Here is a 26900-nt window from a genome sequence, read left to right as displayed (position 1 = left end):
TTATTGTTTTCATATAACACAATATACACATTTTTGAAATGGACTTTGTGATTTTTGTTTTTCCCTCTTAACTTATATTAGATAACATATTGAATAGTTCATATCTTTATTTTGTACGTCTCCTACGTTTTATAAGAGATAATAAAATTCAAACTGTAAAAATACCAAGCGCACCAATTTTTTATCAGCGTGGTAGTTCTATTGCGATCCATTAGTTTATGATTAATCTGCGGTGCATCTGGCATGTAGCTTTGTAACTCCTTAATCTTAGTTGACTTTACCAATTTTTGCGAACAATATTGCATTCAAGGTGTATTCAAAACTAAAAAATTTGCTCGCTCATTCTTAAAGCTAAATGTAATAACTCGAAAGTGACTAAAATCGAAATGTTCTAGTGGTCAAAATATGACATAAATCCATGGTGTGTGCGTTCCGACATAAACGTGGGAGAGGAGAGGAAGAGAGATGTGTTGGTGGATGAATTACTATAATTTGCTTAATAGCTAATAGACTCAATTTCTTTATTTTTCTTTTTTTAATTTGTTACGGTTTCGACGTACTCATACGGGAAAGATGGTGCCGTAGAAAGTCATATTTGAGAAAGAGACATGCACGATGGTGTGGATTACGTAGAAATAACCCAGATGTGACGGCTAAGCGCGAATCCCGGACCTTGCGCACCAAAGTCCGGCGCTTTAGCCACGGTCGTGAACACCGTGCGTCTAGACTTTAAAAATTTCTGGTATGCTTTTTACGATCTGTTCACGATGTCCTTATATGCGACGATACTGCCATATCTCATCCTAGGATTGTTAGGTAATTGTTTGTTCCCATTATCTTTCGTTTGACAGTTGCATCCGCGAGTTAAAATATCAACTGATGTGAGATTTTCCAGGGTTCATAATATCATTTCCTTTCACCGAATGCATTTCGAACTGTTACTAAATTTTATGCGCTTTTATGGACCGATATTATACATATGTTTTATGTTTATGAACGTAGTTTATTATCATATATGCATTTAATCGAATGACAAGTATCCAGTTCGAACTTTTCATTTCCTTTTGTTTCTTAGTACAACCTCTAACAGGAGACTTTGATCGAATGCATTTATTTATTATATATTCTTGAAACAAACAAAAGAGTAAAGCTGTATTTAGGTATAAGAAAATAACATAAACTTTTTGCAATTACAAGTAATGTTTCTTTTCTTTAATTAAATTTTATTAATGTTTCTGCAACTGTCAATTTTTGACACCATTATACAAATTATTAATTTTCTTTCAATGTTAAAAATGTATGAAAAAATTTTTAATTTTTAGGATTTACATTAGGACATGATGTCAAGGGTTCATCAGTTTGTGAATTTTATAACGAAACAATATGTGCAGAATCCCAGCAGGAATGCTCGGGAAGAGAAGAATGTGGGCCACATGATCCTGGCAAAAGAAATCACTGTTATGTGCTATGGAAAATTGACAATGTTACTAAGAAATCTATAATTAAATTAAAGGTAAACATAAGACATATATGTATAGTTATATTTTTTAATAGCTTTTTTGCAATAGTTTGTTTTATCCTTAACTGAATTTTCAGGGATGTTTTTTGGATAGTAATGATTGCTATGATAGGCCACATTGTATTGAAAACAGTGCAGAAAGAAAAAAGGAATTATTTTTCTGTTGTTGTGATGGTAACATGTGCAATCAGAATTTCACATGGGATCCACATCCAACTTCTTCTTCTAAACCTATTCAACCATCTGTTTTTCATGGTAAATACACACTTTAAATAATATATCATATTAATTGAAACATTATATGATTATATATATATACATAATTATGTTCCAGAATCAGAACCTGTTCCAAACACAGAGCAACAAATAATAATACTTGTTTTGTCAATATCGATACCTATGCTACTACTTGCTATTATATTGCCATTATTATATTGGTGTTACCGACGTCGGAAGTCGGGATATTTCAACGAGGTTTGGAAGGCATATGTACAGATCTCTTAATTACTTAATGTTATAAATCTTTTGTTTACGTACTAAATTATAAACTATCCTTATTGTATGAGTATCACATAAAATGATTTTTGTAGGTACCAACACTAGAACCTCTGCCACTGCCGCAACCGTCTCCTAATTTGGGATTGCGGCCGATACAATTGCTTGAAATAAAAGCTCGTGGTCGTTTTGGAGCTGTATGGAAAGCACAATTGAAAAATGAGATTGTTGCTGTTAAAGTATTTCCAATACAAGATAAGCAATCGTGGCAAACTGAACAAGAAATTTTCAAACTTGCCCATATGGATCATGAAGATATATTACGTTTCATAGGCGTTGAAAAAAGAGGTGATAATTTACAAGCTGAATTCTGGTTAATCACTGCATACCATGAAAAAGGTTCACTATGTGATTATTTAAAGGCAAATGTTGTTACATGGCCTGAGATGTGTAGAATAGCAGAATCTATGGCAAGGTAACGTTTTAGTATGAATTTAAGCAATATTTCAAATAATCTTCTTTTGTAATGAAAATTTTAATTTATTAGGGGTTTGATGCACTTGCATGAAGAAATTCCAGCCAATAAAGCAGATGGATACAAACCTGCTGTGGCTCATAGAGATTTTAAGTCAAAAAATGTTTTGCTTAAAGCTGATATGAGTGCTTGTATAGCAGATTTTGGTTTAGCATTGATATTTCATCCTGGGAAACCTTGTGGAGATACTCATGGACAGGTATGTATATCTCATATGCATACATTTATTATAACATGTAAAGTTCAACATATTTTTTGTCATTTGAAGGTTGGAACAAGAAGATATATGGCTCCAGAAGTTTTGGAAGGAGCAATTAATTTTACAAGAGATTCATTTTTACGAATCGATATGTATGCCTGTGGTCTGGTGCTCTGGGAGTTAGCTTCGCGATGCACTGTACAAGATGTAAATTCTTATTTACATATATATTGATTCATTAATTATTGTATTATTGATTACTAAGTTGTGTTATGTCTATTTGTTTCAGGGACCAATTGGAGAGTATAGATTACCATTTGAGGATGAAGTAGGTCTTCATCCCACTTTGGAAGATATGCAAGAAAGTGTTGTGCATAAAAAAGAAAGGCCAATCATTTTAGAAACATGGCGTAAACATCCTGTAAGTAAGTTTTAGTACATAATGTTGTAAGCAACTGATTTTTACTAAATTTTTCATTCCTTTTTAAGGGGCTGCAATCAATTTGTGATACAATGGAAGAATGCTGGGATCATGATGCCGAAGCACGTCTTTCAGCTTCTTGTGTAATGGAAAGGGTTGCTACATTGAGTAGGACGCTTGTTTTAAATTCGTCAACGTTGATACGAGTTGATAATACCAACGAGACTATTACCACTAAGGAATCTAGTATGTAGTTAATCTACATGTATTATAGTTTTAGTTAAATTGCACAACCATTTTCTGTATCATAATTTTATGCATACATCAATGAGGAATGTTAAAATATTGCATGCTATTTTGTAATGATTATTTTTTATCTTTTTATTGGCTTTTTCTTTTGTTTTAAATTAAAATAAGTCTTAACCCATTTGCATCCAAGATTAATCCGCGCGCTGCGACTGTCTTCTATCACCAAGCGCGGATTATTACGCAATCGGACGACTGTCTCCTATCATCAAGCGCGGATTATTACGCGCGCTACGACTCCTTTTTCTATTTTCATTTTAATCTAAATAATTTTTACTTTTTTCCTCTGTTATAAAGAATGTAAGATGCGATGTTTGCGAAGTAACATTGTCTACCAATCGTTTTGAACAGTAAATTTTCGATAAACTCCATGAAGAATTCTGATGTCATTTACTGCATCTACGTCCGACCGCACGCGTTGATAGGGATCAATCCTCTTAAGTATGCCATGATGCAAATGGGTTAATGTTTTAAAGTAACGTAAATCATCGCGAACAAAATTGTTTTTGTTAATTAGATACTACAGCATCAAGTAGAAATATTTTTACGAAGATAACTTTTTTAAATAATCGTTATTTATTAAATATAATTATTGTCTTAATGTAGTACTCATCTCTGGATTACTTGTATATAAATCATTCACGTGATATATATATATATATATATATCACTAAAATTTTATAATTAATATAGTTTATTAAATATTAGTAACTATTTTATATAAAAATTTGGAATCAATTGAATCAATTCTTCATTCGTATTGTATACATAAAATTAGGGATCTACAATGAGAAACAAAAACTTCATTGCTAAATTTACATTTCACTTATAAATCTCATTTAAGTAAAAATTCAAATGCAATTAGAAATACTTCTTTATATGTACAGTATTAATGATAAACATAAATGTTGAGATTCTTATCCTTTAGTTTTTGCCGAAATGAGTTCCAAGTTATTGTATCAAATGATAAAATACATACTATTAATATCTTTTTGTTTGTTTACGCAGTTGTATTCCTCATTGATATTAGCAATCGCGCAGTAATAGGTCAGAGATAACAAAATGAATTAAACACTAGCCAAGATGATATTCAATGCATAATTTTTATCTGTAAAGTCTTATCATATGTGAATTGTTACAAAGATAACTCAACAATTTTATACAAAGTACCTGGTAGAAACAGTCAACTTAACTGATTGGAAGCCATGAGGAATTTATTAGAACTTCTGCTCGAAGTAGATGACTATTTTAATTATTTTGCATTTTAAAGAGTATAATATTTAAGGTGACTAATTTATTTCGCAAAATAAGATTTTTTCCATGATCTCTTTTAATTTTAAATAATATATTATATAATGTAAGAAGCGAAGAAAAATTTATTAAAAGCACATTGCGTAAATACATAATGATATATATTTTATTTATTAAATTTAATAATTTTCTTATTAATTCGAAGTATATAAAATGTATATTATAAAACTATATTAAACAATCAAAATTAATACTGCATACTCATAGCTCATGGATTAAATTTTATTAAGCCTAGTAAAAGTCTTCCTTATGTATTTTACTTTTAAGTATAATGATTTCATTATAGCAGCACACAGTTTTCTTGAGGAAAGTGATTTCTAGTTATTATATATATGATCTAGCTTTGAAATAAATCTTGCATCCAGTGTGTTCACAGTGGTTATGTAAGAGAAGTCTTGAATACATAATTTTATATATATGTATGTGTTATTTATATGTTGAAATTATTAAATGAAACGGAGCATTTTGTATGAACCAATTTTCTACGATATGTACAATTTTTCTATGACATATATTGTCTAACTAAAAAATATTTTCACTAAATTCAGGTTCCACACACACATACACACAATGTTGTTTTTCATATTATAAGTTTTATATTATAATTTCTTCCAATTTTATTGAAGACTGTATAACGAGACTGGATAATCTTTAAAACGGTCGTAAAAATATTTAATTTATTTGTTCACTAATAATTCCGTAATAGTGGTCTAAGAGTGACAATATAGAATTGTTTTTAAGAAAACGATGGTTATTCAAGATGCACGTTTCGGACGATACTGTTTTATTTAAATAGTGATTTGAATGTATCAATTCTAAACAAATGATTTCTTTTACTTGCTCTGATTTATTTTAGTTAAAAAAGTTAGTTAAAGAAAGCAAAGTTCCATTACAAATCAAATTTATGTTATAATAGTCTTTTATTTTGTGAATAGCCAAATTCTTGAACTTAAAGTTGAAAGTTGAAAGTTGATCAAGATTGGATAGTTGCATTACACAAGCTGTGATAATCAGTATAAAATTTAAGTATTGTAATAATAAATAAGGCCTAACTGAATTTTAGATATTTTCCATAATTCACAATTATAATTTCTCAGAGCAAGTAGAGAATCGGTAGGTTGTTTTATCTCTGATGTTGGACTTTAGCAGTGCCAAAAGGGTAATATATGCACACACTATAGCTTCATCTTTGTATATTAATTTGTAGCTAAGTAAGATACTGAAATCGGTAACATGTACCTATTAATCTTTAACATGTTATAAATGAGAAATTAACCTGTAATTGATTATATATTATTTTATTAAATTTTATTTTATTTTTTTATTATTTTCCAAAAAAGCAAGAACTTTATGTATAATATCCATCTTTACAATGCAATATAATTATAATAATGTTGATTTATCAAATGAATCATAGTTTATTTAGCAGTTAGTACACAATTATGTATCACACAATTTCATATCAATTATGGAAATCAATTATGGGTTAATTACAACACTATCTAGAATTTAACAAATTTTTGGACTTTTACATATCGAAAAGCAGGTGACTGCATTTATGAAGAAATTTTTTATTTCATATATGCTGTATATGCTGCGAATTTTATTTGTAAAAATTGTGTAATAGGAATGTTATAATCTCATCATTGCTAATTGTTATGTAATTACATAATTCAACAATATCTTCGTGTAAAAAGTTAGGAAACAGTGCATTTGACAGAGAAATCGGTCTATTCTCATAAGACTGAATTATGAATAAAACAGTTATCTACAATAAAGAGAAAGAGAAGAATGTTTGCAATTTTATGCTGTTCAGCATATATTCATTTTAAGAGAGTGCAATGGTGAGGTAATATTTTGAAACGCATTGTATATAAATAGATACACAAATCATAGACATGCATACAACGTATCACGTTACATTGCTTATCTTTTATTGAATCATATCCCATGAATATATAAAGAATTTAGGTTTTAATATTGACAGTACCGCAATGGCATTCCAGTCACATATAATATATTGTATATTAATGTAAATCAATATTATAATTTCTGACTTCTAAGGCTATAGTAATTCTTATTGATGTCGCCAATATAAATTAAGAGATTTATTCTTAATATTTTGCTATTTAAATTACTTTTTTGCTATTTGGTTACATCATATTTTTAAATTTTTTTATCCAATCCCATATAAAACTACTAAAAAATGTCATGAAACATAACTGAAAAAATATACTCCAGAAAGGAAATTCTTATTTAGAAGATATTAATTTTACCATTTAGTTCTATACTCACACATTAGTTCAATGCAAAGTTTCTTTGTCTCGTGAGATATAAAATATCTGATAAAATCATATTTGTAAATATGATGAACGTTTTTTGTAATATTTAGTATTAAAATATCAAAATACTTCCGATACCATAATTTGTTTCATATCATACATGATATATGTATATGTGTAATTTAATCATATTGTCTACTTTTGGCATTGTTGTTACTACTGATATACAATTTTGAGTAATTCATTGTGTAATACATTTTTGGTAAACTTTGTTTGATTATATATCTTTTGTTTGAATTGCATTGTATTATAAATAGCCTAATCAGACATATTTTATATCTGCATTCAGTCTAAGATAGGAGATCTGTAAATAGGATTTAGTGAAATGTAATTTTTAGAAATAAGACCATTAAAGAAAAAGGTAATTTCTTACTTATAATTTAAGTATAATGTGACTCATAGCAATAGAATGTTCCTATGCACATTGGATGTAACTGTTTTCAAAATTATATTATGTAGTAACAGATTTTTGTAACATTGGCCTGACAAATTTTTTATACATTAAGAATATACAAGAAAATGTTATTTCAAACGAACGAAGTAACAGATGAAATGTATCAATTCTAGCAGAAATAATCATTTCCATGAAATTGTATGTAAAGGAGTGTTGGTTGCAGATAAAGTTCCTCATTTGAAACGATCATGGTATCGATCGTAGATATTAACATTATAGAAGAGGGAATAAAGCGGTGCTTGGAAAGATAATATAAAATATAAAATTTTTTAATATCTAAATATGTAGATAACATCGCTTTTGTTTGTAATAAAATAGCGTTATTAATGTGTTAGGACCGAAAACGAATTATCATTTATCATACCATTACAACTAATTATTTTGTCGATAATGTAACATATAATATAATTGCATAGTTAAAAGCACGCAAAATAAACATTTTAATAAGTGAGATAATTAAAATTGGTTTACCAAAGTTCGCAAAAAGCAGGAACACATTTAAAAAGCATATCTAATAAATATGAAAAGTTTATTTATAAACATATATTTAGTAACACGTTTTTTTTGTTTGCCGCTTATTTTGAGCCATAATTTTCTTTTTCTCAGATACCTTTAATTGCACCAAATCTGTTTAATTTGCATAAATAGGTAACATAATTTAAGGTAATTCAGAAGGTATTTAAGAATTTTAAAGAATTTATATTTTTAGACAATGCGGAACAATATTTCTTTTAATTTATACACTATATTTATTACTTATATTTATTCGTTTATTTACACTACCTTCATATTCTAAATAAATAAGATGCCTTACAGGGAATATACTGATGTATGGAGGAAATATACAGGGATACAATTACAATTTTAGATTTTATTTGATTACATTGTATGCTTCAGCATACTAAAGAATACATGAAGCAAGTAAAAAAATGTGATTGTTGCGAACCACAAGCACGCGATGTAATAATTTATACACCAGATAAAACTAAACGAGATATCTGTTAATCGTGCGATGTACGGAATAGATAAGACTAAAATATAAGTTAGAAGATTAAAAATAAAATTCAACGTTATCGCACAGTCGCATTAATAAACTTACCTATACACTATGATCACAGTTACATTCATAATTATTGTAAGTTATTACATGTCATTATCGTCTTTATCATCATTATTATCATATTTTACTGTATATATGTACATTTTGGTTATAAATAGGTGTATGTTCAATTAATTAAATATAATCTGGTTTGAAAGCCTATGACTAGTGATACCTATTTTCTCATCAATGATAGTATGACTGAGATAATACTATCGCAATCCGATATAAATGAAGCTTCAAACAATTATGGGTAATAACAATTACTATATCATAATTTAAAAACAATTCTATGCCTCTCCTTTAATACACTGTACACATTTCTTCTTTATATCATCGAATATCTTCATAACATTAAAGTCTTATATCTTTGTTCCACTTAAATTATTTCTCTGTTTGCTGATATTTATTGGGGCTAAGTCTGAATGTTATACACACACATCCGCGGAACTAGACCTTTTCGATCACCTCTGGCACATAACAACCACTTACTATCTACCTCTAAAATTACTTTCAGTTTCTCTCCTTCCGCAAATGCAAGATGCCCATTATCTGATGGCATTCTATGCGTGAGTGTGCGAACCTCTCTGGAATTGAGATGCGCGATCTGTTATTTTACTAATCTATAAAAAGGAAACAGAAAGGACAACCAAAGATTAAGCACTAAACTTGAAATAAAATAACGAGTATAATGAAACAATATAGTAAAGATTATAAATAATATGATAAGATTGTACAAGAATTAATAAAATGCAAAATAATAAAAACAAAAAATATTATAACTTTTAATAATTAAAAGTTCAATGGATTTGATACACTTAACAATGCATTGAGTGTATCCACTTTTTCTTTACTTACTTAAGTGGCTTTTTTGTAGGATGGTTTCTTGTGGTACTAGTAGTAGTTGGTCGTGGTAAAGACGTAGACGCTGCTCGCCTTTGAGGAGATACTAAATGTTTATCCTTAGACATTACCCCGTAAGACTTGTACGGTAGCGAACTAGGTCGTGTTAAATGAGTTCTTGTTGCTCCTACAATTTCCTGATCCACTCTACTAGTACGCTTTGTTGTATCTTTGTTCCTTACTTCTACTGGCTTTTTTGGAGTAGTTTTCGTCGTTGATAACATGACCGGTTTTTTCAATGATGGAATTCCCGAAATGGGAGATTTTGTGCTTTTAACAGGTCCTGTTGTTGTATTCGATTGTTTTACCGGAGAAGTAAGAAGCCTAGGTATTTTAGATTTTCCTACACTGGTAGGCGTTCTTGTGGGTGACAAGGGTGATGATATCGGTGGTTGAATCTTTGCATCTTCTTTTCCGACCATTAATTCCCATTTTTCTTGGAGTTTCCTAAATTTCTCTTCTCCGGATATATTGTCTTCATCATCTATTTTATTTTCTGGACTATGAGATTTTCTCGATATAGGTTGTCTATTTGATGCTCTATTCAATGGTGAATGTTCTAAACTATCAGTATAATCTTCGGAATCTTCGGAAGCCAGTTTATCGAGAGCACGAAATATTTTCGAACCTATAGGATTACTTAAGCGTTTTTTAACAGTTTCCATATCTGACTTATGTATACCACCAGGTTTATCGTCGTAGTTTGTATAAGCGACGCACGATCGTGGACGTACTTTTCTGGGACTAGAAACCATTGCACATGTATCCGTTTTATCAAAATGATGTTCGTTTGCAGCAAGGTCGACATTTCTAAAGTTTACAGCCTGTGAAATATTATTGTAATATAGCTTTAATACTATTCTTGGTGATAAAAATTTTAACAAAACAAATATTGGAAATTATTCGATAATACTAACGTTTATTGTATGATTATTTAAACTGCCGAAACTATTATGAAGTTGACGATATTGATATAAAAGGTCAAGCTGAAATGGGCAAAACGCAAGAGGATTTAAAATATGTAAAAGAGCATCCACAACTTCTCGTACATTTGCATTGGCCAAAGCTGCTACAAATAAGCTGTTATTATTATAATGTTTCCTTAAGATGGATTCCCTTGTACATAAATATGCAAACCATGCGTCCAAAGCTCTTAAACTGTAAAGTTTATAATTCGATTATAATATAATCATAATACATGTATATGAAATAATGTGATTTTTTTATATTGCAATATTAACTTACTTTAATAAACCAAATACAAATGCATGAAACTTTAGCATTCCCTCAGTAATAACATCTTCACCATTAATTTTTTGCACTAATTCATTCAATGTTTTAGTAACTGGACCTTGTTGAGAAGATGCTTCAACCACTTGCCAAACACTATTTGTTATTGGTCCAAATGTTGAATTTAAATGTGATTTCAATCCATCTGACATGATGGCATACAAAGCTGGACATAAGTTGCTAACACAGATTTGAGCACATTCATTTTTGTCATTGTAATTTTGTCTACTATGGATTGATTCAGTGTTCCAATATTTCAGTAACAAATCTACTGCCTTATTTACGGATAATATCATTTCTGGAAATTTACATGTATTCATAATTTATTATATTGTATCGTAAAAATTAAAATTATGTTAAAATTATTAGTAATATATTTACTTCTCTTTTCATCTAAATCCAATTTATTATCTGGACTCATTGCTCTTCTTTCATCTGGGAATACAATATCTTTACTTTGTTCATTTGTAGTAACGTTTAAGTTACCCTAAAATATTTTTCAAAAGTTAAGCACGTACGAAATTTAACACAAATAATAATAATAATAATAATAATAATACAAAAGTCGAATAAAATCACCTTATTGTCTAAATACTTTTTCCTTTGGTTTACGGCAAAACTGACAGTCTTTTTCTGTGATTCTATCATATCAGTAGCTTTGGTAACATCTTTATTCATCCTGAGAGCTAAAAACTTTCTTACATACGATCTTAATTTAACATCGGGATCTTCAGTATCCCCATCACTACTCTGTGACGAGAAACCGCTGCGCTTCAGAAATTCTTCCAGTTGTTTTACGTCATCTTCGCTATTTTCAGAATTTTCAGTCTCTAAGTCTCCGGTATTAGCTATTTCATTTACTCTTTCTGTATGATATCTTTCTTCCGTCTCATCGACATCTTTTTCTGGATCAGCGACTCGACCACGACATGCTAATTGTAAATCATTATTCATATAATATGGTTCTTGTAAAGACATTCTTTTATTTGTTTCAGGTGATTGATCCTCTATTTCTTCTACATCTCCCATTTCGAACATGCTATATCTCTTACTTGCAGGAACCTTATTTTTCCTTAAAATACTTCTGGGTAAAGGTGGCCTTGGTGGCACTTTACCGCTAGAAAATTCGGATTCACGATCTCCATGTGGTAAAGAAATCGATCGTTTTGGAAAAGATGGACAGGCTGTTTTTGTCTTACTAATTTGCCTATGAATCTTTTTATCATTACTTACTAAACTGGCCTCAGAACTAATACTATCATAACGGTAAAGATACAATGGATTGGTTGCATTATTTAACGTTTGTTGATTTGTTGAAGAATCAGTTAATATTGTAGAAGATCCTCGATATCCGGAGGATGGTTGTGTCGCGGTACTACTAGTAGAGGATGAATTATTTGGTATGATTTCGCTTATAGTACGAGTTTTATGACGCATTGGAGGAGATAAACAAAATAGAGGCTTCTTCGTTTCTTCGTGAATATTGATATGCCTCGAAACTTCTGGTACATCGTGCAAAATTTTCTTGTACTCAGTAGGCAAAAGGAATGTTAACGACTCCCAGTCTTTAACATGTGAAAATCCACGTTGACGTAACGTGTCTATATCATTACATGAGAATGGTCTACCAGATCTACCAGTATGTTTCCAGCTAACTCTATTTTTTCCAAAACATTGCGGCTTTAAAGTTACACAATCCAACTTTGTATCTTTAATATTGAGAAATGATAAGTCCGGTAAAACGTAGTTCGGATATACAACATAAACTGGCTTTTTATTAACAATCGTTTCCCGTAAAGATGGATTTTCTTTTTCTTTTATAGGTGGTATATATACTAGTGATGTTTGGACTGAATTATCCTCTGTCTCAGCTATTGCTTGAATACCTGTCGTTTTGCAAATTGGATATTTCTTTTCTAATGATTTGACCCATGCAGTTTTTCGCTGATGTTCGAAAACGTTAGGAATAATATCAATGTCATTTTGGTCGGCATCATTATCGTGTGTTAGATCTGATTTAGACATATTCTCTGATAGCTCTTCTAAAGATGCGGATGATATTATTTCATCCTTTTGTTCACTTATCGTTGATGTATATTTTGGAATGTCGTTAAAGCTGTCTTTCTGATTTTCCGTATCTTGATTGTTATGTTGATCACTTTTAACCCAATTAATAGAAAAATCACTTTCTGGAACTTGACGTTTAGGGATATTATTTATATTTTGCCGTTGTATTTGCGTATTTGTATTAGTACCACTATCACTAGCACTATTGTTTGTAGGCCATCCATTATCACTAGCAGAGTCTGATTGATCCAATGTAAGACTCATTCCTTCAGCACTCATACTTTTTTGTTTCATAAATAATTTTACAAGACTTAAATTTTGTAATTTCTTTCCTGTTGAATTATGTTCCCCATTATCAGAACTTTCTTCGTTTATAGACCGACTCATTACAGATCCTGAACTATGTAATTGTTGTACGTGATTATTTGATTCTGCAGAATCAACCTGTTTCAAAAATATTCAAATATATTCAAAATATAAAAAGTTATATTATGAAATATTTTTCCTTAGAATTTGAATATAATATGTATTTAAAACTTACAGAAAAATTGAGAGGCATATTGAGATGGAATTGTGTAGCCTGAGTAAGATCTGGCAAACTTTGACTTCTCTTGTTTGTTACAGATATGATATTTTCCACACCATGTGAAAATTCCGGTATTGTATTATTATTGCCTGATGGATGACGGGTTATAATTTTATTCATAGAAGAATGTTTCAAATTGCTCCATGTTGTATATATCTTAGAATCAGAACATGCCATTGATAAGTCTAATACATTTTTCAAATCCGCATTTCTATTATAATATGGTTCTACAGTTTCATAAGCTTTTTGTTGTTTTTCTATAAAAAGAAAGTTAACAGAATTAATTTATACATTACTTATACATATTTTAAAGCATTTACTTTTATACCTTGATTATCAAAATCTTGTGAACCATCTGAATACATTGTAATACTACCCTCAAAAGCAATAGTATAGTTCTCTTTATTATTTGTCTGGCATGTTAGTAGCATATCCTCACAGTCCAGAGAGTCGACGCTATAACTACCCCCTGGTGGTAGTATGGGTGTCTCTTTCAGAGGAGAGAAGAGTAATGATGATTTGCATATGGAAATTGTATCTGTTGTTGAACAGGCGGAATCTTCTCCCTTTAATACAAAGAGTGATTTTAGAGTAGATTCAACACATTCCTAAATAATTTCATGCATTTTGCAAAACTAGCACAGCTCATTTTCATGCACTGTTTAAATTTGAGAATTGGATTTATTAATTTTAATATTTTTAATCTTTTATAGTTGTTACATAATCAAATCAGTTTATAATTATTTCTTCTATTAATCATGCAGAGGAATTGCAAGCAAATCAAGTTTTATTTTCATGTTAAGCAAAATTCATGTCAATATAGATGTTTTTATATTATCTTCGGTATTAAAGAAACATCAGTAAAAGGAATTCAACATTTTCAGCCATTATCATACCTGGCTGCTGGTATGAGGGCTGATTGATGAACCGATGTCAAGTTTTTCCATAACAGATCCAGATATACTGGCATATCGTTCCCTTTGATAGTTAAACTGCCATGATAATGAAGATATAGAATACTTTTAGAATATTATTTACAGCAACAATGAAGAAACAGGAAATATCTTAAAATGTTATAACCAAAAACCACTATTAAAAACCATTTATAAATTAAAAAAATAACATTTACCGAAAGATACCTCAGTTTATCAATGTTAATAAGACTAAATTAATTAGTTAGACTAAATTAATTAAATTAGTTCTTATAATATCAAAAAAGATTTATATAATATATTTGCTTGCAAACTATCCACAATGAAAATAATTGTTTCTGATAATTAGATTATATAACTTATATTACAATATAAATAAAAGATTGTATAAAATGAATAACATACATAATAATGAATTTTGTTTACCTCTGAATGCTGAACTGGATCTGTGCACATGACAGGCAATGCTGTAAGCAGAGTATGGATATCTGCTGTACGAAAGCTTTCCATATCAATTTCTGCCAAATTAGCATCGAGATTACGGGCAAGGTCATCATAATAGCCCAGATCTTCTCGAGAATATGAAGCAGAGAGTGAGGATAATACACTTGGATGAACATGAAGCCCTCCATCTCTGTAGCTAGCATTTTATATAAATATAAATATATATGTCTACAATATATAAATGTATTTTATAACTGTTACTAAAATCTTACCCATAATCAATGAACCATTGATACTCCACATTGTCCTGCACAAATTCAGAGCTAATTAAATCATGTTGAATAGAATCTGTTGCAGGATTGGAGTTACAATCAGATCCTGGTGTTTGTGGATCTTCCATCATTGCAGCCCCTTTGCCTGCACCTAAAATACATTATGCATCATCAATAAGTAATCATTAAATTATACAATAGTTAAAAAACCATGAAAAACAGACCATATCTTGCATAGACAAAGTGTTTTTGTGGTTTGTTAAACATGTTTCTTTTTTTCATCAATATAACATTGGAAATCACGCATAACGCAACGATTTCTGCTACTAAAAGTTACGTGGGTTGACCAAAATTAATGTATTTACATTGTTTATACTCTGATTACAGCTCATGACAGGCTCCCAAGTCTGTCAAACCTTTATAACGTTGTATTCCGCGTGCCACACAAATCATGTAGGAAAATAAGGATTGAGCGTATGAAACTGAACGTGGCTTCGGTGTTATTACATTATTACAAGAAAAATAATGGTACATGATAACCATTCTTTATTAATGTAACGCTCACGTAGTCGTAGTATCACGGTAATGGTAACGAATTACATTTCTGGAGCACCACGGTAGATCACTTACTCCGACATTATTGATAAAGTTATCAACGATGCACTGATAAACATGTCAGGAGTTTCTCTTCGTGCACCGTGGAATGTTCACGATAGATAAAGAAGTGTCAGCCAATGACGTCAGGCTAAGGTTATGGCGGACGCATTTAAGTAAATGCGCTCGTGTCCCGTATCGGAGATGATCAAGGCTGCGCGTCATCGAGACAGTTAAGAGGGCGTGCTTTAAGGTTAGTTGTCTCGTAATAAATAATTAATTAATCGACCGCAATGTATTAATTTTAGTTTGGGAAATCGATGATGCTGTGAGAGATACATGCACGACGTAGATAGCGATGTGCTTCGAAATGATTTGAATCGCTTTGAATATACACGTATGACAAAAAATTAGAATCTCTTCGAATATAATTCGATATTTTTGAAAAACTTGACGATTGAATCTTAAATCTTGATATATAGATATTGAATTTCTTAAATTTGGAGGCATTTAATATCTCATATGCATGATCTTTTATAGTATATTCGATCTTCAATATTTTATATAAGATACATAACATATAAAATATAAGATAGACTTTTTTGAAGATTATGAAACCCATCAAGGCTTTCAAGAATTTTGAATATCGAATCATGTTCACAGTACATAGTAGAAATGTTCGAATCATTTCGAAATTCAAATGTAAATGTTTATTACTAGGTATTAAGCACATAACAAATAACTTGTTTAGGAATTATCGAAACATCAAAATCAATAATTGGATAATATTCTATAGAGATGCTTATTATTTGTTAAATATGATTAAAAAGCATGAATTTCGTACATAAATTGATTGTTAACATAATATTTCATACCACACCATGCATATGATGAAAGTAATTAAAAACATTAAGTAAAAGTATAAATATCCTACGTGACTTAACTTTATTATATGTATGTACATGTTAGATTTACTTCTATATTTAGTATCAGATACATATGTAGGCGACACAACAATAGACAAAGTTATAAACATCGTAAACTAGATATAGTAAGATAGTTCATAGTTCACTGTCATTCATAGTTAACGACTATAGTTAACAACTCAATGAATAGCCATACACGTTTTCAAGAATCTTCAATTCATCTTCATAGACAGACTAAAATAATGCATTGATATAGTATAATGAGAAGAAAAAGAAAAAGATTGTTTTGAATACGAGTTCCAAATCGTACCTCGAATAATTCTTTTCCATTGCATCGCCACGGTCGCTTGGTTTTTTTGTTCTACAGAAAATATTTACATTTGATAAATGTTATCCGAAAACACTCATGCTCACGACCATATGGCGACAATCCGCCCGTCACTCATAGGACTTAGGAATTCATTTCAACTGCGCCTATGGACTATGGAGTACGATTGCTCATGCGGCGCATGAGCATTACCAATCCAGCGTAAAGGGTGGGCAAAAGGAAATCGGATACAACACGTCTGAATTAAGGCTACGATACGATACGCTAGATTTCTTTTGTCGCTTATCGGAAACATTCACATTTGAGTAAAAGATTGTTTCTACATTCTTCCTCATTGCTTAAAATTCTACTTTAATTCACTCGGATATGCTAATAAAATCTTTGTGTTGATATTTCAATTCATATTCCTTATTATATATAATCCTTTTTAGTCAATATACATTATTGAATTCCACGTTTCTTCATTGAAAGTTGGGTTTTGCTAATTTACTTAGCTTTTATAATTGTACGAAGTTTAGTGAAATTGAATTATTTATAGAATTATTATAAATTACGTCAAACTGACACCTGTTCTAGAAACTATAGATGAAAAAAATTTTCAGCTTAAGAAATATTTTTATGCAACTTCTTTAGTAAACAAGGAAAACCTGTATGCAAGAAAATACCCTCGACATATCGGTCTAAGTTACAAAAATATTATTATTTCTTGCTTAATTTTTATGTTTCTTTCTTCTTTCATGTATTAAAGTCGCATTATTTTACTGCTTGTCTCTTACTAGGTTAATACCACGAAGAGTAATCTACTAAGATGTTTCAGCAATACAGAAACTTGACATTGCTAAGTAATTTGTTTTTCGCATTTTTGCGAAGCTTTAGCTAATTTTATTTCAAGATGCAACTTAAATATTATTAAATTGAGTAAACGTGATTGATATGGTATTAGATAGTTGAACCTGTCGAAGGTTGTACATATGTATCTGAAGTCTTAATATCAAGTGTTAGTCGCGGTTTTACCCGTCTGAGGAAAAATCTTTCATGGTACTTCGTTCGCCAGTGTCGAAGGTACTGGATAATTTTAGCAAATCGCAGAAGAAGCGAGGGAAGAAATTCAAGAGTCAAACTTCGCGACTCGACGAAAATTTTATGCGTGAACTGATGAAACTTAACCCCGCGATCTTTTTGCCAAAGAAACTGAATTCACTTGGCTTGGTTTCCATTTGCAATTTTTTCATGACCAAATAAATCCAACAAATCTATTCTAGTTTAACAAAATTCTTCTTCTGTACTTGATTCGACATTTTTTCATATTCGAATTCATATCCGTAATAGTTGCAATATTTCTTTAAAATCTAGGAACATTATTTCTTACTATTTGGTTTTGTTTTGAAAAAATAAAAAGAGATTTTTAATGATCTTAAATCAAATGAAATTGTGATGCGCATATATTATGAATCACCATACGATCATGTTGCGCGTACATATATACTTAAACGTTTCGGATGTCGTACAATTATTTTTGCCTGTGCACACATGTAAAACACTCCCACACCGAATACGCTATCCGAAATAGTGGAACAAGGCGTCATTTCTTACATATGTAGCCGTGGGAGAATTTTAAATTAGAAGACATTTCTTAAACTTTTTCAGAGAACTTAATAGTAGCATATATGTTTCAATTACATATCTTGTATGGAAATGCAATTCTTCAAACTGTGTGTCTGAATTGATGTTATTATTCTATCATATTGAACAATAGCTATTTATTAGTGACTGTTAATACGCGCAGCCTTGGATAATAAAATAATTTCAACATGAGTTTACTACTTTTTGTATATTCCATGCTTTTTGTAAATGAAGTATTTCAAAATAAGGAAGATATCTGAAGAGATGCAAACGTGATGAAGAAGCGAGGAAAACAGCAAGGTTAATGATAATTAAGCTGACCAAACATGAAACAGAAGCAAGAAGATCAAAATCATATATGGATTTTATACGAAGAAAAAATTTGGGACTCGAACCTAAATTTTTCCATTACATACATATTAGATTACTACTTTATCAAATGAGCTGTTCAACTCATTAACAAAATTCGTATTTATAAGTTGTTGACAGTATATTCAGATACTAACACCTAAACATGAACTAAAAATATGTTACATATAAAGCATAATTGATTTTCTATATTCTTACGATTATAAAATAGGCAATTGCATTTTTCATTAAGTCGTCGGTAATACTTTCGTTCCTTCCTCGGTTTGCCATAGTAGAGATGTGGCGGTCGTGCAGGCGCTTGGAATGGTGGACTCATACGACCCACAGAGAACTCTGCTATTTTCATGATGACGCACAACAAAAGCACTATCATCATTTGTCAATATTCAGCGTTTTTACTGTTCTATCACGTTACAACATAGTAGTAACGCTTTCTCACTGGGTAACCAGTTAAAAGTATTTCACGAAGATTCTCGAGAGAAACTCGATCCAAGACACACGCGTTTTAATAATCTAACAAATGAATAATATTTACACAAAGGTTTATTAATCGTTCAGATGCGAGTATATCGAAGCTTTTTTGTTAATCTTTTTAAAATGTTCACTTTTCATTATTTCACTATAGACGGTACGCATATGTATGTACATTTATCACTTCAAAGTTACATCACGAATGGGAACAACTCCCGCGACACTCCACGGTCTTCCGCCGCTTTCCTATATGAAAGATATTTGCACTTTGAAGAACAAAATATGCACGCGTAAAACACAGTCGATTACACGTCTCTGTTCGAGCCGATGACACCTTTCAAAGATGCCTTTGTTTATAGCACACCACTTCGTTTCTACGTTTACATCGCGAACAATGAACAGGCATATCGTCGTAGTTGAACCCACGTTTCCGGTTTTACTGCCAGATAAACGCGATGTCCATGCGCGAAAAGTGTGCAACCGCACGAATCTTGAAGAATTCAAGTATCAAACACTTTACACTGATTTCTACTGCGAAAAAGAGATACATATTACAATTTTTAAGTCTTATGTATTTTGAATTATTTGTCAAACGAAATCTTTGTTTACATTTTAAGATTAAACAAAACGAGACAGACTTGATTTCTAATTCTTACTAAACACGCGAAACAAAATGGCGTTTCAAATATTGTAAGTAGATTAATCTTGTAATGGCACACCGATGTCTTTCGTGGACCAGAAAAATTCTTTATATTAATAAATAACTAATAGGTAAAAACTAACTAGAATCATAATTCCATAACCTTATTCTTAAAAGTTTTAAATAAGATATTATTATTTGTTATAAGATATATATGATTGTTTAAAATTTTATATTTTATGCATTGCTGTACGTGAAGTGAAATGTAGATTTTAGGAAGAACCAAAGAATTAAAGAATGTAATATAATGCAAAACCGGAAGTTGGTTCAAATCCGAAAGGATTAGGTAAAAGAATTATAATAAATAAATAACTAGTGATTTATTTCATCTCTAGTAGATAAAAAAGTATAAGTCAGAATTATTAGTTTTACATAGTAGCATTTACAATATTACAAGGTATAATATTTAAAATACAATGTAAGATCAAGTATTAGATTTCGAATATACGTACATACTATTAGAATCTCAGATACAAGAGGGGGAAAGAAATGAAATTGACTTGTATTATTAAAATCATAAACAAAAGACAGCAATGTAGAATATATCAGAATATCCTGTTTTGACCAAAATTTGGCTTATATTCTTTTGCACGTTTAATAGAGTTATATTATCATATTTCTTACAGAATTTTCGTACTGATAGTTATAATTTAGGAATATTAAAAAGTTATGAACTGCATTCTAAACAGTAAAAAGTTCAGAATTTGTTTAGTATTTGCAGTCATTAAAGTAACATATCAAAGAGGCGTGCCTATCAAGATGACTCATGGAATTTAACAAAAACCACATCTAGGTATCAAACTAAGAGATATGTTAGATATAAAAATAGAGAAGTATAAAGTTTAAACAAAGGTACGGAAGATTAAGAATATTTGCGAAACATATGTAGTTCTGGCATCGGTCTAATATTCTAGAAGACAATAGTAATAATAGTTGTTACGTCAGTAGACGCATTCAACTGCCTAAATTGCAACAAGTGGTGAAGCAATTGTTCCGAGTTAATCGAACGTTAAGATAACGAGGGTTCGTCGGACCGATTAAAGCTTTGAAATACGAGCAAAAGATAAAAATTGTTGAAATGTTGAGTCACACTGATCGTCTGAAGATTATTGGAGTAACTGACTCAGCGAAATTGCTTATTGTAATGCATAAAATGCATAGATTTTTCAAGTTGCTGAAAAAAATCTATTGATAATACATTATCCTAAATTTTCTTCAGTCTAATATGAACTTCAAATTCGAAGTAGTAAATTTAAAAAAGTAGCAATTATTTATCAATTGTATTTGATGAGATGTGTATATATTCAATAAGAATAAAGAGTATACAATTTGTTTATACGCTGATAGTTTATCGATAATGTCGAACGATTAACCTTGTCGGTGTCATAGTAAACGAATGCAGACTAAATGTAGATAAATAAACGTTCATTATAGTAAGTATGCGCTCGACGAACCTATCATTGCATTACATACACTGTATAAATTTTTACGATAAAGTATATAGGAATGACGACCTAGTAAATCAAAATTAACAACAATCGTGTATACTTATTGTATGTTTTATCATATGGTATGTTGAAGTCTCTTCAGTTCGATGTGACATTGGCTAGCTTAAACTACATAAAAAAATCTCACAAAATTTATTGCGATACTTTCAAATATTTAGTTGAAATTGTCTTCTATCTATTTGTCCATTGTCAAATTCAAATTGCATAAAATATTTGAATCAAATGCGACATCGCTAAACATAGAACTAATGTATATGCCTGCTGCGGAAATAGTTTCCTCACATCTTTTGTCATGTCAAATAAACTTCTCATTTTAGAAACTGGAGTCATACTGGAATCTTTCGTGCCTTGTCTTAAACTTTTTACTGTTCAAAATATAGCCTATATTTTTTGCCATAATTATCTAACTTATATGTAAGTACGAGCATTTTATTGAGAGTAGAGATGGTCACATAAAATAAATCACTATTTATATTTATTAATATAGAAAATTCCCTAGAATCATGAAGGACTACGGATGCTACTATTAGGTTAAGTATCCCTCTCTAAATGAACCTAAATGATCTTTATGAACTTAAACACTAATTGTATGGGACATTCAAAAACGGAAAGACTATCTTCCGCAAGTCATACGTTCCGTGCAATACTCTAGCAAAAGAGGGCGAACCTGTACTTCCTCGTAAAAGAGTTCTCATGAACGTATTACACAAGAAACACACAAGTACAAAAATGACATCCTCATACCGGATGCTCACATAATTCTCACGAATTCATCCTTTTCATAATAGTTTATTCGCTAATCACCAAATACACCATCACATGTATAAATTTTTGTAAAACTGCTGTTTATAAAACGGCACTGGACACAAACACACGTTTGCTTGTTTTCAGATAACAGATAGGTTTGATTCGATCTGAAACGACGGACACAGATTATGATCGATGGGCAACACAATTTTTCCACGTTTATTTTGGCGGAATCAGTTTCTGGACCGCTGTCTGAGTCAGACTGCTCTAACAGCGTGTGTCCTGCGCGGGAGAGCGTTTGCACACGGCACGACACGACGCGGAGTTTAATCTCTATTAATAAATACCCGCTTTGCCTCGGCCAGAATAGAGAGCAGCTCTCCACTGCCGGCTCATTGAATGCATACGAGGTGTTTCATATCGGAGTTCGTAGCAAACGCGAGTTGATTTCGTCTTCAATTAATTTTTATCGATAGGTTCACGGCGAGAGGTTAGATTACGGTAACAAGGAAACAATGTACGATCAAATTAGAGCTTGACATAATTTACGGCTTTTTCATATTCTGAGTTTAAATCTTGTTAATTATTAAAATTTTTCAAAATTTATTTTTTTGTGTCTTTATAGAATAAAAAAATTTGATGTATATCGGTTGATCACCAGTTCAAATTTGAGTCAGCGCTTGAACTGCTGTTACGAAAAATCAACTTGCAGAATAAACATTAAAAATAGCTTAAAGAAGCTTTTCAATTAGATAGAACGCGACATTTTTTGGATTGAATACGGTTTTATTTATGAAAAAATACAAATTTCTATGCAGCATTTATTTTTATTTTATTTCTGTTATAGGTAAATATAAATGATATTTTCAAAAAGAATTATTAATTCATATACATAAGTACCGTAATGTTAGCTTTGAGATTTAGGTGCTAAGATATCTAAATATAAACAATTTAACAAATTGATAAACTCATGAATATAATACATTTTCCGATGAAACAAAATGCAAGGAAATTACGTATTCAATATCTGTATTAATATATGCATAAAATCGAGAGAGTTCAATAGAATTTAAAGATCGTGAATACAGAATTGACTAATTTTCAAGTTATTGATTATTCTGTATGAGTTATCACACAATCACCTTTAGAGTTTTAATAATAGTAAAGCAATTAATTCCAGTTCGCGAAATACAATAGAAGATCAATAGAAAATTGATCAAGATAAAAAAAATTAAAGAAATGGGTAGAAAGAAACAGGAGGACGAAAATAATCACGTTTGTGACAATTGCATTACAAGCTTTTCTTTGTATGTAGTACTGTAGATCAATACACCATAATGCAATCACTTCTAGATACTTATGAGAACAATAAGACATTGAAAAAGAAACTACCACCCTTTATATATCAATGACAAAGAAATATTCATGTTTTGCTATCCTTAATGCGTATGCGCAATAAACATGTTCAATAAAATACATAAGTGAATTAAAACGGAGTAAATATCAACTTAAATATGCCCGAATTCTCACGAAAATCACAAGATAGAATTATTTTCCAATCACCTTTTTGGAAAGATAATAGGTATATCTGAGTTTAAAAATAATTAGTAAACTGCGGAAAATGCATAGATATACAGAATGCATATAATCGCAAAATATATAGAATATACAAATTTTGTCGGGAGTAAAACAGTTTTCTATCTGGATTCTATCTTTTTAATTATAATTACAATTATAATTCATAAATTTGCATAAATATCCACCGTCCAATAATTAAACGTCAATTATCATGAGAATACAATGTATTTGATTTTCATAGATTGATCTACATTTGATATGGATTGACAGAAGCATAAATTACGAAAATGTATAATATAAACTGAACTCACCAACGCGTTCTCCGTTGCCGCAGACAATACCCGTCGCCAAGGCCTGAAAAATATGGTCACATTGTTAATCCTGTTTGCCGGCGTATTGCCAATATATGTAATGTTAAAAAAATGAAGGCCAACTGTTCTTCTTTGTTGTATCGTGTTACCATGTTAGAAACTTTTTCAGATTGAAATATAATGACATTTAGGGTTGACTGAGTTTTCGTCAAATTCGATATTACCTCTGATATTTAAAATATAGTGACATATTATTGACGGAAGTAAGCACGGCGTGGTCTTATTGAGTTCTTAAGTTCTTTAAGTTCTTTAAGTTCTCAATAGTTAAATAATCTTTCACTTTTCCAACACCATTGAATTTGAACTGAAGGGCTGAGACAAGAAATCTGCATTCTTAAGTTATTTCATAAGTAGCAAGTTATAAAATATGATACTATTTTTGAACCTTCACAAATGCAGCGAAGCAGTACCTTGGAAAGATTGCAATGCATTCTCCTTTTCTTAACTTGGGAACTAAGATAAATATTGTTAAGAGGAGAATACTTCTCGTTTTTCCGTTTTATAATCATTATGTATTATGGGTACGATCTACCTTAATTGTTATCAAATTACATATTATGAACTTGTCTTTGTAAGCTAATAACAGTTGCATCATTTAAGCAAATATTTATACTTATATTATAATTCTTTTTCAACTAGCAATTTGTTTAAATTTATTATGTCAGTACTATTTTTTCATTATTGTTTCAGTGATAGAAAAGGAATATTATATTGATAACAAAATTCGTATATTTCAATCAGAGATTAGACAAAAAACATAGATGATAAAATTATCAGATATGTGGGCATTCTTTTGCAATTCCGAAACACGTTTTTCTTTCTACAGCCCACATGGCTTTGTTCTACTCTTTCCTTTTCTCTAGAGAATACATGATATATCCATATAAATCTCAACGAGTGAATAAAGGTGGCAGATTGTAATTAGCAAGAAGAACACGATAGGCTGCGAGCATTTTTCCGACGCAAGCAAACAAAAAAGGCCGAGTACTCCGGGGAACAAGGTCACTGGATCCTAATAAGAGTTCGTGCCTAAATGAGAAACGGATGAATCACTCCTGTTACAATTATCTTCAGCTACTTGAGCTTCGTAAATTGATCATTATCGCCCGTATCTTTAATTTCATATAAACAAAGTCGTGCCAACAAATGGTGAAAATGATAACTGCAATCTATTATACATATTGTACTTTGCAAAATTATCATTGCTTTAACTTTTACAAAAGTGAATTTATTAATGCTAGAAGAAGATAATTTCTGAGAAGATCTTTAATTGTATTTGTTTAAAGAAAATTTATAAATACTAAGCAAGTTTTAGTAAATATTTCGAAATGTTGGAATAATCGAATATAAAAAACTAAAGATTTGTGGAGTACGTATCAATAATTGGGTATATTTTTTAGATACAGCGTATTGATCGGTATATTTGCACAAAACGCAGTACAAGACGAAAAGCTTCTTGATTAGAGTAACCTTCACATCGATTTTATATGTAACAGAGGTCAATGACGTATTAGGTTCAACTATGTCTTACAATTAGGAATTTACTAAGATAAGGAGACAACTAACAAGAATTTCTCGATCCTATTTCATTTACTAGATAAACGTCACTGCATTCCTACTTCTGATTATGTTAATACACACACAAGGTGTATATTAACCGGAGAATAGAGAAACACACGCCCACATTCTTCGGTGCTAGAAAACGAGTCGATATTAGAGGCGGCCTAAAGTACTCACGTTCATGGTGAAGGGACAGCTGACAGTCGATCCACGTAACACTTAACACTGCCACGAATTATGACATCGTGTAGAATTCCAAGAGAATATCACTGTACGATTATATAGTAGTCATATATGCATGTCACTTCTTAAAAATCACTCGAAGATGTACTTTTCGGAATGCATATTCTGAGTCATTCTGGTGAAGAGAGCCCCTCCCTGACTACAACAACCCCTGTCTAATGTCGAACGCGCATGCTCCCGAATTTACGGTCGTTTACGAAGAAAGGGGATGATTCTGTTTCACACTTACGTTCTCTTCGCGTGCGAATTTTAACCACTAATGTCTGGAGCACTGTTGTCCGGCTTGATGCGAAGGGCGCAATGATAATGAACCGTCGATGGTACGGCCATCCCTTAATGTTTTCGAGCTATACTGCGCATGTCCTAAACACCCTCTCCAGTCGTTGATGATCGAACAACTGATTCATAGCTTCCTACTTATCTTCAACAAATGTTTTTCTGAATACTTTTGGAAATTGGTTAATCCATGTATTGAGATTGCTTACGCATAAGTAATTGTTAAGAAATAGTAAATGCTACTGATTTGCAGTACTGATTTTACGATACTATTTTCTGAGCAAGAATATGTAATCGTACCACGATTGCGAACCGACTTCGCCTCTCATATTGATTTTCTGCGCTTTGATATCCGTGTCCGAAAAGGCTGTTACTTCTTTGCACAACCTGCATCTTATGCTTGGGGTATAGGTGTAGAGAAGAGCGATTGT

At 30.9% G+C, this 26900-nt stretch overlaps 2 protein-coding genes across 12 annotated transcripts; one reads left to right on the top strand and one right to left on the bottom strand.

Annotated features, from left to right (window-relative positions):
* Positions 1-213: 213 nt before the first annotated feature.
* Positions 214-8843, top strand: LOC126914343 (activin receptor type-2B). 2 transcript variants are annotated; one of them, XM_050718146.1, is made up of 9 exons: positions 214-816; positions 1323-1513; positions 1597-1774; positions 1854-1993; positions 2110-2489; positions 2562-2748; positions 2818-2955; positions 3038-3169; positions 3238-8843. In XM_050718146.1, the coding sequence occupies exons 1-9, from the start codon at positions 768-770 to the stop codon at positions 3421-3423; spliced, it is 1581 nt and encodes a 526-aa protein (XP_050574103.1). In that variant the 5' UTR covers positions 214-767; the 3' UTR covers positions 3424-8843. The 2 variants fall into 2 exon arrangements, with proteins under 2 accessions (XP_050574103.1, XP_050574102.1); XM_050718145.1 differs by having other exon boundaries at positions 1854-2008.
* On the bottom strand, positions 8434-26553 carry LOC126914323 (uncharacterized). 10 transcript variants are annotated; one of them, XM_050718106.1, is made up of 13 exons: positions 26423-26553; positions 24331-24373; positions 15176-15326; positions 14886-15099; positions 14424-14519; positions 13856-14093; positions 13483-13784; positions 11454-13385; positions 11256-11361; positions 10830-11172; positions 10502-10742; positions 9540-10408; positions 8434-9268 (listed from the first exon to the last, which is right to left on the bottom strand). In XM_050718106.1, the coding sequence occupies exons 3-13, from the start codon at positions 15304-15306 to the stop codon at positions 9097-9099; spliced, it is 4644 nt and encodes a 1547-aa protein (XP_050574063.1). In that variant the 5' UTR covers positions 15307-15326; positions 24331-24373; positions 26423-26553; the 3' UTR covers positions 8434-9096. The 10 variants fall into 10 exon arrangements, with proteins under 10 accessions (XP_050574063.1, XP_050574060.1, XP_050574054.1 ...); XM_050718103.1 differs by having other exon boundaries at positions 26128-26549; XM_050718097.1 differs by lacking the exons at positions 24331-24373; positions 26423-26553 and adding exons at positions 19214-20017; positions 22362-22507.
* Between the last annotated feature and the right edge of the window lie 347 nt (positions 26554-26900).

The sequence above is a fragment of the Bombus affinis genome, chromosome 3, assembly GCF_024516045.1.
Source record: "Bombus affinis isolate iyBomAffi1 chromosome 3, iyBomAffi1.2, whole genome shotgun sequence".
Classification (NCBI taxonomy): domain Eukaryota; kingdom Metazoa; phylum Arthropoda; class Insecta; order Hymenoptera; family Apidae; genus Bombus; species Bombus affinis.
This window is presented reverse-complemented; position numbering and strand designations above follow the sequence as displayed.